The 11,034-nt window shown below is 47.2% G+C and overlaps 1 protein-coding gene across 3 annotated transcripts in view; it reads right to left on the reverse strand.

The window, feature by feature from the left end:
• Positions 1-5,121: 5,121 nt before the first annotated feature.
• TRA2B (transformer 2 beta homolog (Drosophila)) overlaps positions 5,122-11,034 on the reverse strand; it is a 15,185-nt gene continuing 9,272 nt past the window's right edge. For 2 of the 3 annotated variants that reach the window (XM_008630016.2, XM_017729406.1), the window contains 7 exons: positions 10,662-10,824; positions 10,213-10,401; positions 9,309-9,424; positions 8,385-8,468; positions 6,578-6,640; positions 6,051-6,124; positions 5,122-5,532 (listed from right to left, as the gene is read on the reverse strand). In XM_008630016.2, the coding sequence (XP_008628238.1) occupies positions 5,522-5,532; positions 6,051-6,124; positions 6,578-6,640; positions 8,385-8,468; positions 9,309-9,424; positions 10,213-10,401; positions 10,662-10,694 (570 nt within the window). In that variant the 5' untranslated portion in view covers positions 10,695-10,824 and the 3' untranslated portion in view covers positions 5,122-5,521. Of the gene's footprint in view, positions 5,533-6,042; positions 6,125-6,577; positions 6,641-8,384; positions 8,469-9,308; positions 9,425-10,212; positions 10,402-10,661; positions 10,825-11,034 lie in introns of those variants that run through there. The other variant, XM_017729407.1, reaches the window with a different exon arrangement.

The following is an 11,034-nucleotide window of genomic DNA, read 5'->3' on the forward strand; positions in this document are numbered from 1 at the left end:
CCAACCTCTTTGGAAACCACCACAGCCCAGCACCCCCAGACCCTACTCTGCCCTGGAACCCACTGCACCCATCACCCCTGATCCCATTACCACGACCCCAGCCATCCCCAAACTCTGCCCCAGAATCCACCACAGGAATTCAGGAATTCCTTCAGGGAGAGGAAAACCGTTCCGCTCAGGAACCAAAGTAAAGAAATAAATAAGAAATAATTGTTTCTACCTATATATTTATTTACGTAATTATTTAATTAATACCATAAAACGAACAAATAAATAAACATGATAAATAATATAAATAATACATGTTTTACAATGCTTTTTTTGGAAAACAAGAGTGCACAAACCCTTCCCAACCCAGATCCAACCAGCCATCACTGCGTGTGATCCCATTGTCAGAAGGGCTCCAGGAGAAGCCAAGCCAGTGCTGGACACTCCGGCCACGAGCTGTGCACGGTCTCAGCCCGCTGGTAGAAGGCTCCTGCAGCCTCTGGGGCTCTGCTGAAGGGTGTCCTCAGGTCACCAGGAGCTGGTGTCACCACCTGCCTGCAGGTTAAGTGACATTTTTCTCTCTCCTTTTGAGAATAAAAGCCTAATCCTCACAGAAGCGCATCCAGGATACGACTGGAGACCGAAATAAGCTGCAGAATAATCCTGGCTGGTTGGGCAACAAGTGGAACAGAGCGTTGTGTCCAGGGCCAGGCGTCCCTTCCTGTGCTTGGGGGGTGAAGGGCAGTAATCTGAATTCCCCAGATTTTAAGGCAATTAAGGACACTTCAACCACCGCTCCCCCTGCTGCTCCATCCCACTGCCAGTCTTCCCTGGCATACGGAGATGGATGGAGTAGGAATAGCGGTGACGGGTGCTCGATGCCATGCCTACAGCAAAAATAGATGTGGTTGGGTTGCGATGATGCAAAGCCAGAAGAATCCTTCTCCTCCGATTTCTCCGGCTTTGCTTTCAGCATGGCTCCTGCCCGGCTGTCATTTGTCACCAGTGCTCACAACTCCTCCATCCCCAGCACATTTTTTGGGGTGATTTTAGGCTGAAACGGGTTGATAAAGTCGTTTTTAAAGATCTTCCCCTTGTTCAGGTCATTCCTGCCTCCTCAGGGATGAGCTATCGACAGGAATGGGGCAGGGAGCTGCTGGTTCATTGTGTGAGGTCGCTGCAACTGGGAAGCAGTGGGAGAAACACGAGATTTTGGGATTAATTAGTGCCCATGGGATGCAATACTCATTTACTGCTCCTCAATCCAGTCTTCTGACAGAGCTGGATGTAATAGAGGAGTCTCCTACAGTTACCTGCATGAGCTCATCCCTCCTGCCCCTGATTTTTGGCTTTGCAGAAAGTGCTCAACAAACTTCTGCAGAAGCTTTCCCAGCCCTACAGAGCTGATACTGTTTCCCAGTTTTGGTGGATCTGTCTTGGTCCAGATGTGATGCTCAAGGGAAGTCTGTGCTTTGGGGAGGAAGATTTCAGAGCACTGGTACAAAACAGCTGGAGAGGCAGCAACCACACGGAAAAAATGGTCCTAAAACTGGTGCACGATCCAGCAGGAAAGGGAAAACATCTTCCAAGGGCAGCCTTGTAGGCAAGATCATTCCTCCCTGGAAAGAGATGCTGGCATGGAATGAGTCTGGAATGCGGCAGCAGGGGTGATAAAATGAGCAAAAGGCCATGAGAGGTTGAAGGAGAGTTTGTTTAGTCTGGAAAAGGACAGGATAACCTGCTGTGTGCGAAGGGCTGCCTTGAAAAAACAGGACAAACTAGGAAAAAAACGGAGTGTTTGGTTGATTGGATAGAGGAGGAGATGCTGCTCCTCAGCTGGAGGTTTTGCGAGGAGGTTGGGCAAACATCTGGGACTACCAAATCCACGTTGGTGCCGGCCTGGGGGAGGTTCCTGAGTCTCCTGCAAGCTCAGGACAAACAGCCTGGCCCACAGCTCCATTTTGTCCCGAGCCTTTGGTAAGCCTGTCTTGGAGCAGGCAGTTGGGATCCACGAGGTTTCATCACCCTGTTCTGGCAGACTGGTGTTACTGGGACTTGCACTCAGGGCACTGTTTGGGCTCCTGCTAATGGAGCAGGCTGGAGCACCTGTGTTGGGATCTCTCCTTGGATCCCACATCCCCAGAGGGTGTTGGGAACAGGACAGAGAAGGGACAGCAGGGGGAGGGAGGATCCTGCCTTGAGCCAGCGTGGGTGTGGAGGCTCCAGAAGTTACCCCAGGAAGTTGCAGTAATCCAGTGGGAAAAGGAGGAACCTGCCTCACCTCTCTGCCCTGCAAGTTTTCCCTGAATCCTTAAGGATATTTTTCACTATTCACCACGCAGAGAATCTCAGCAGAGCTTCGTCCCACCCCGGCACTGTCGGGATTGGGAACAAGGTGGGAACACAGCTGCTCCTTGCTCCATGGGGACCCACCTCTGGGTGCAGAGACTGCACAGGGGAGGCGGTGCCAAAACAAACCCTGTCCTAAAAATGAACCCATTTCCTTCACGAAAGGACTCTGTCTGTTCTCCTTTGTTCTCCCGAGTGTGTGGCAGAGGTGACTCTGTGCCACGATGCAGCAGAGTGGGATTGGGACATGCTGCTGGAGCAGATCCCACCTGCCCCTCACCACTCTGAGCAAGGCACGAGGCAGCTCCAGGCTGGGCAGATCCCAAATGTCCCTCATATGGTGGTGATGAACCGTCTGAAATGTGGGTTGTGGCTTTTAGAAACCTCCCAGAGAGAGAATGGTGCAGCTACTAAGGAGGTGAGGGAAGAGAGGGCATGGAAGCAGCCCACCTTGGGAGGTGGGATTATCCCTCAGGAAGAGCAGAGCTGAGAAAATAATTCACCATTTGGTTTCAATCGTTTTGCTCACCCTTTGCTGCGACATGAGTGAAAATTAGGTTTCGGAAGCTTCCAAGCCTGTAACAGTTGGAAATGCCAAGGCGGAGGCACTGGCATGGCTGGATAATTAAATTAGTGCCTGTGTTAATTACACCTGCACTGGGGCCGAGCACGAGCGAGACATTAACGATGGGAACGGTGGACAGGCACCAGTAGCTCCTTCCCAACAGGCTCCAAGTTTTGCTGACTCTCCCAAGGTGACGTCAATGCTATGCATCTCTGGGAACAAAGTGTGGAGCAAAGGGCAGCTGCCAGAGATGGGCACTAAGGAGGGTCCAAGCAGGAAATTGAAAGGATCAGCTTCTCCGCGCTCCAAAGCAGCTCATGGAATTCCATGAAGAGCAGAGAGCTACTGTGCAAGGGGTGCCTGGATGTACTGAACTGATACTGCCCCGATACTGCGCAGCTCCGAGCTCCACAATCCCTCTAGGGCCCCTCCTCATGCCCAGGGAAACCCAGGAGATGCTGCAGGGACAGGAGCATCTCCTATACAGAGACCCAAACTGCCCCAGAGGAAATTGCACCTGCACATGTGGGGAGAGACCAGCGGCACAAACAGCTCCCGGTTTCCTTTTTCCCCCCCATTTCCTTCCAAAGTTTTTATTTGTCCTCTGCTGACGGGAAAGCAGGTCAGGAAAGGGCACAGCCTGCCACATCCAGCCAGCAGATGCTGCTTTGGTGGAGAATTCCTCACTGCCCTAGTGGAATCCATGCTGGGGGTTAGGGTATGCTCCCCACTCCCATGGGTAATTCCTGCCTCACTGCTGCCCCAGCACCAGGCCAGGCAGCTGGGGGTTCCAGCACACCACACCCCACAGCAGCCGGTCAGCCGTGCCACAGGGCAACACTACACCCTGGGAGCATCAGAGCCCGGGCTGTTCCTGGACTGAGCGCCCTTGGAATGATTCAGCAGCAGGAAATGCTGGACAACAGGCTCTCCCCACAGCAGAGCTCCAGCAGCTGCTTCCACAAACCCCAGGAGCAGCTTTAACGGGGATTGTGGGGTGCACCTCAGCAAGCTGCCTCTCATGGACAACACCCATTGCCTCTGGCACCCTTGGCGGAATTTTCACCTGCATCTGAGCCCTACCAGCACCCCATGTCCTCACAATGACATTGAGGGGCTGGAGCACATCCAGGGAAGGGAAGGGTGCTGGTGGACCTTCAAAAGCCCCTGACAGTAGGGGCAGCCGGGGGGATCGGGCTCTGCTCGCAGGGAACAGGGACAGGAGGAGAGGGAACGGCCTCAGGCTGGGCCAGGGGAGGCTCAGGTGGGACATCAGGAAGGATTTCTTCAGGGACAGGGGGGTCAGGCATTGGAAGGAGCTGCTGAGGGAGGTGGTGGAGTCCCCATTCCTGCAGGGATTTAAAAGCCCTGTGAATGTGGCTCTTGGGGACACGGGTCAGTGGTGGCCTTGGCAGTGCTGGGGAATGCTTGGACTCCATCTTAGAGGGCTTTCCCAAATGAAATGATTCCGTGATGCACCATGGCCTCCAATGCTCACACTGAGCATGGACCTGGCACAGGGATTTGGGACACTCTCAGCACAGGAGCCATGTGACACATTCCAAAAAATGTGTCACCACGAGCAACCAACTCAGCCCTGAATGGGCTGTTACTGCTCAGACAATTAAAAATAATTACTGCCATGGTCCTGTTGACCACTCTGGACAGTAGAAACAGGGAAGTTTTAACAAACACCTGGATAATTTGTAAATCCCTGAGACACCTGCTGTGCTGCTGTTGGGCACCTCCTCTCCAGAAAGCTGAAGCCCTGTTCCCTCAGTCCCTTCCTTTGCATGACGACACCATTCCTCAAACTTTTTTCCCTACCTCCACAGAAATCATCAGTTTTGAGTCTAGAAATTTCCATTATTTCCACAAAACCCCACATTCTCACCACAAACCAATGTGGAAAGCTCCTCCAACACAAGATTAAAAAATAACTGGCTCACGGATCCAAGAGCACAAATTCACTACGTGGTATGACAGATACACCATGAAGCGTTGGCCCAAAATCTTTTAAATACAAGAGGCAACAGCTGAACACCCAAATGAGGGATTCAGTGCTGATTTCACAAGTGAGAAATGGACTTAAGAAGCACCTCAAGTGCAATTTACTTGTGGGACACCCAAAGACTGGTTCTTCCTGGAAGGAATGGACAGCACTTGCCCTGGGATTACTTCAGTGTTTTTGTTTTCTTGGCAAAAAAAGTAGGAAAAGAAAAAAACAAACTTCTTTTTATTTTATTTTCTCACTTTCGGAAAGCATTTTACACAGGTTTGGATCTTGGGAATAACTTGGAATCAGTAGAAAAAACTAACTGAACAGTTTTTGTCTTTACAATAGAAACCTTTCAGGAGTCAAAATGGAGACTAAAAAAATACATGCAAAACATACTCCTTTCAAAACACAACTGGAAACAAAGCACCAAACTACACAAATATGCAGAATGAAACAGCATTGAACACCACAGAAGTTGTCTTCATAAAAGGTGTAAAAGTCACCTAATTCACTAGGCACTGTCACTTGGTTAAACAGAAGAGACAATAAAAAAATATTGTCCACAAACTTGCAATTTCAACTCAAAGGCTGTAGATAGAAATTCCTCTATGTGTCATGCTTTAATAGCGACCTGAAAGACAAAAACCCAACAGTCAAACTTCAAGGATTGAGAGATTCCTGACTAAACCCACTGCCTATCTTCAACCCTGCACCAAATCTGAGCCTGATGTCCTAGAGGTAACCAAACTCCCAAACTCCTTTGTTAACAGAGTTCTGGAGGAAGAGACAGGATCTCAGACTCAAAACAAGGGCTGTTATATCACTTGTTTTTTCCAAACTAAGTATCTGCTCTGTCCTCAAGGCTGCCAGTTGTTCAATGAAGCATTGAAGGAACTGTGGCTCAATAAAATATCCACACCAAAGTCAATCTTAGTGGACAAAGAAGCTCAAAAGAAGTTCAGGGAATGGGGAACTTACTTTGGAGAGGTGAACTCTGTGATTGGGGCAGGCCCAGTTAAGGCCAGGTTGGATGGGGCTTGGAGCAAGCTGGTCTATGGAAGGTGTCCCTGCCCAGGGCACAGGGTGGAATGGGATGAGCTTTAAGGTCCCTCCCAACCCAAACCATTCTGTAAGTCCACGACTACTTACGAGGTGAGTAGGATCGGGATCTGGACCGGGATCTGTAGCCCCCTCGGCTGTAGTATGGCGATGGTGACCTCCTCCTGTGACAGGGGTGACACAAACAATCCCTTTGTTAAAACCTGCACAGGTGAGTGGCAGCAGTTTTATGTGGCTCCCTCTAACCCCATCCTGCTCTCAGGAATGCACTTGGGAAAGTGAACAAGCATGGAAGACCTGATCAACATTTCTACAGGGTAACAAAGCAAAGATCTGAATTCTCTTTTTTGTTACCAGGTTTTGTTACCAGTATTATTTTTGACTAATACAAGCTCTTGCACTCACAATCTGCTCTCATGTGAATTTAGTCTGAAGCCAGGAGCATCCCACACAAGCAGGGTAAACCAAATCCACCTTCACTTTTAAACTGAATTATTTGTCCAAGGTGAAGATTCCCTTGACTTGCAGTCAGTGCTACAGCCAGGTACCCCCAAAGCCCTCCAATCCAGGCACCCCCAAGTTTTGTGCTCCCTTGCCTTGTTCCACTGAGTACACACCTGTAAAACTGATCCCTGTCCTGAACAGCTCTCCAGCCTCCTCCGCCGCCACCACCTCCTCCTCTGTGAAAACAAAACAAAAGCAGAGCGACTTTTAGGAATTTAAAAAATAAACAAAAAGTTCACTGTACAAAAAACCCCATCATCAGAGTAAGAAAATGATGGGAAGAAAAGACAACATTAGTTCCTACACTGGATGATGCTGAATTACTTCATTTAATATTGATTTTTAAACACTTATCTACTCAAGGAGAACCTTCTGACTTAATATTTTCAAGTAGCAAAATCAACTCACTGTCATGAGGAAAAATATTGATTCCAAGGTGGAAGCAGGGAAAACCCTCCCAACCCTGACATTTTAACACTTTAGAGTCTCATTTAAACAAGAACTGTGATGTAACTTCTTACAGAGAACAGAAACAACATCTTACAGCATTAATATTGACTGGTTGGACTGAATCCTCAGATTCAGATCAGCAAAGCTTTACCAGGAGACTAAATCAAGTTTAAAGTCTTCTGCAGTTGTTTTTGGGGGACTGCTTTTTTTAGAGGTTATTCCTTCATTTACAGACACTTTTTCAGGCAAAATTAAGCCTCCCACAGCAACAAGGAGAAATTGAAGTTTTACCAGGACAATTCCCATCTGACACTGCATTTCCCTTAAGGCTTTATTTTCACAGAGGGCTGGGAATGCAAAGGAATTGTTACCAATGGAATTTTTAGGGTGGAGTATGCAATGCTCCACTGCATCTTGAACAATTCCAACTTTTCCTTCCTCAGGGAAGCACTCACAACATACCAACAACTTCCCTCTCCCTCAACCAACCAGTGTCTGCAGGAGGGGAAAGGAGCAGACCATGACATTTTTCAAGTAGCCACACACAAGTCATTTGTGGCTCCATAATTATTCACAGAATCCCAGAACGGTTTGGGTTGGAAGGGACCTTAAACACCAGCCAGGGGCACCCCTGCCACAGGCAGGGACACCTCCCACTAGAGCAGGTCACTCTCACAGGCTCTCTCCTGACCCAATCACCCAATCCACAAACCCCTGTCAGAATGAAAAGGCACCACTTAAGCACTGAAGACTTGGGCCCATAACTTTAACACAGAATTCTGCAATTGCAGGAACGTTTGGTAGTGAAGACAGAAAAAAAATCAACTCTTATCTTTGTGTTCAATTTAACAGTGTCCCAGAAATTGTGAGGATTTTGCAGGGGACAAGGATTTGCTGGAAAATGCAGGAAACAAATTTCTCTATCACCAAAACCAACTGCACCCCCAACCTTGTTTACACACACAACCAACCTGACAGGGGGTGTTAAAAAAGCCTCTTAAAGCAGATGTCCAATACAGAACAGGTCATGCTCCAATCCCCAATTCCTTATTTTTGGCAACATTTGAGGTGCCATAATTATCAGCAGGAGATACTGGGGACCACTGAAATGTCCCACTTTTTGTCTACTACACTGTGCACAAAACATACCAACTCAAATATTAATCTGCACCATTTCAGTACTCAAGGATGAACCAACCGAAGATTCTAAAATGAGAATACAAAGAACACTTTGTTTTTCAAAACTTAGTGCAGATTCAGAAAACATTTTGGACTAAGACAGGTCACAGGTTAAACCAATCCAACCAATTTGATTTGTACTGAGCAGTCGTTTTGGTGAACGTTTCACAGGAAGATTCCAGAATGACAGCGAGTGCAACAATATTCTGGAATAGTTATGTAGGAGGAACTTGCACAGGTAGGTGAGAGAGCAGAGTTTAAAAAGCAATCAAATATTCCAAAGATGCTCACCTGTATGACCTGCTGTAATAGTCACGGTCATCGTAGCCTCTGTCATACCCTCTGTCATAGTAATCTCGTCGCCGTGAGCTGCCGCTGCAAGGAGTGAAGAGAATTGCACTTGCTAAGATACAAAACATTAACTTTGTCTGCAGTCTGTTAAATTCACACTATTTAAGCTGGGTTATACTATTACTTCCCATCCTCACAGCTGGACGACTGAGCACTCCTGTTTTCCCACCAGTTCAGGTGGGAACAGAAATACTTAAATAATTGCTTTTTAAATGCTTGAACTCTCAGTTATTTTCCTCAACCTCTATAAACCTCCACCTTTTGGTATTACAGGCACATGAGGAATTCCCTTCTGAGACAAGTCTTCATTCACTTTTAACTCTGAAAATGCTTCCCCCTTCAATCAACTTTCTGATTAAAAAACACATCATCACCATAACCACCAGTAAGCTTAAAAGTCTGGGGAAATGAACTGGGGAATGACTTGGGAAAACAATTTACACACTGGTAACTGGGAGTCAGAAGTGTAGTGTGTGAACACAGTAAACTGCTAATCCCAAATATTAACTGAGCCACACACCAGTGTTTGTTCATTCATTCTTGAAAACCTGAGCTTGCAAAGGACATGAATATTTGAAGGTACATAGGAAAATTACTTAAACTAATTTATAAATTGTCAAAGTATCTTCTTGGTGACGTATGCATTACTACTGATGCTCATGGGTAGTGTTTTCAGTGTCCAGCACAGCAGCCATAAACAAGGAAACACAACTTGTGCATTAATGCAAAAGCCCAAGAAACCAGGAAAACCACCCAAAATCAGGTCTCTCAGAGGGGACACAGGAGTTTTTACAGAACAGTGAATCCTATTCTGTACTGGTCTGGGGAGGGGAAAACACAACCAAAACCGCAGATAAAACTTACTAAGTGGGTCGTCCCATATAGATTCCAGGGGTAGGTGTGTGAGGTCTTTTTGTTATGGAAAAGTCTACCCGAATCCTTCTTCCATCCAACTCCATTCCATTGGCACGTTCCTTTGCCTAAGGAGTGATAGAAGAACATTAGCTGTAGCTATGAACTTAAGCAACAACACAAACTTCTAACCACTGCTTTAAGCGTTAAAATGTCCTAAAATGGCTCAGTTTGGAGGCAGCGAATCTAATTTTTAAGATACTCTACGCCAGCTGGACTTAAGTGCCAGTAACCACTAAAAAACGTGACTTCTGTGGCACTAAAATCCTGGAAGGAACATCACTGAGCAATTTTTCCAGCTCTGACATGATTAAGAGCAACCTTTGAATATGCTGATGCAGGGAGATGTAACTACTCCACCACAGAACATAAAGCATTTACAAGTTATAAGAACACCACTAAGGTATTCAAATACATCCTTCAAGCTACCATAACCTTGAATATAATATCAGAGCCATAAATAAAAAGTAAAAAACCCAGAACGGTTGTGTTTTGGGGTTTTTTTGTCTGCCAAGTAGCAGGACCTACACCCCAAGCTCCAACCCAATGGGGAAGCCTTCACGCCAGATGTGAAAAAGACTGGACTTTCAGGAGTGGAGTTTATGCAGAATATAAGCCTTGTTCCAGCCCATAAAGGGCAGCTCTACAAGGACTGGCGTGAGTGTAGGATTCTCTGCTGGGTGACTACACAATTCCCCATTCATTCTGCAGCACTTCTAAGCCCAAATTCCATGATTATGAGATTCCAAGTATTTTTCAGGCTGTGAGTTTCCCCTGGCCATACCCTGTGACGAAACATACACCCCAGGATCTCAGAGCCCAGCAAACATGGCACACACTGTGCACCCCAACCTACTTCCTTGGCATCCTCGACGTTCTCGAAGTAGACAAACGCGAACCCTCGGGAACGCCGCGACTGCTGATCGTACACGATGGAAACGTCGGCAATGGGCCCATACTTGGAGAAAACCTCTCGCAGGTCTCGTTCTGTAGTGTACAGGCTCAGCCCAAACACTCCTAGACAACAGTTTGGGTCAGGATTTGCCTAAAGGAAGGGACACGGGCAGATGTTAGAATGAAATTGGGTTTATTTGCAGTGCAAGGTACTTCTCAAGTTGTGACTGTCAGAGCTTCAAGATGAACAACAACAAAGGTAGGGCTGAGATTTGGGTCATGCACTAATAGATAGTAATAAATTCAACCTACAGAACACAAGCCTTTCACAAAACCCCTTTGTGTTTCTCACAAAACAGAGACTGATTCCAGGATGCATCCAGGACCGTGACTCATCCCTCACACACGTACCCTGTTTCCAATGTGACGTCTCCGAGTAGACATGGGGGAATGGCTGTGACTGTGCCGTCGCCTGTAGTCCCGACTGTACGACCTACTTCTGGATCTCCTGTGGGAGCGGGACCGGGAGCGGGACCTGGTGTAGTGTCTGCGGGAACTCCTCCTCGATCTAGACCTGAGCGAAAGACGAGAAAGTACAGCGCTGGGCTTGTTTGGGTGTTTACCATTTCAAAAATCCATCAGATAGTCACAAAAAGCTCAAGTAATTGTTTTCCAAAATCCTGCAGTACCACATACCTCAGCTACAATCCATTTACTCACTACTCTCAAGGACTGCGTGCTAAATCTTTACTATCAGATTACTGCAGATGCTCTCAGGGCATTC

Source organism: Corvus brachyrhynchos, unplaced genomic scaffold (genome assembly GCF_000691975.1).
Source record: "Corvus brachyrhynchos isolate BGI_N302 unplaced genomic scaffold, ASM69197v1 scaffold63, whole genome shotgun sequence".
Taxonomy (NCBI): domain Eukaryota; kingdom Metazoa; phylum Chordata; class Aves; order Passeriformes; family Corvidae; genus Corvus; species Corvus brachyrhynchos.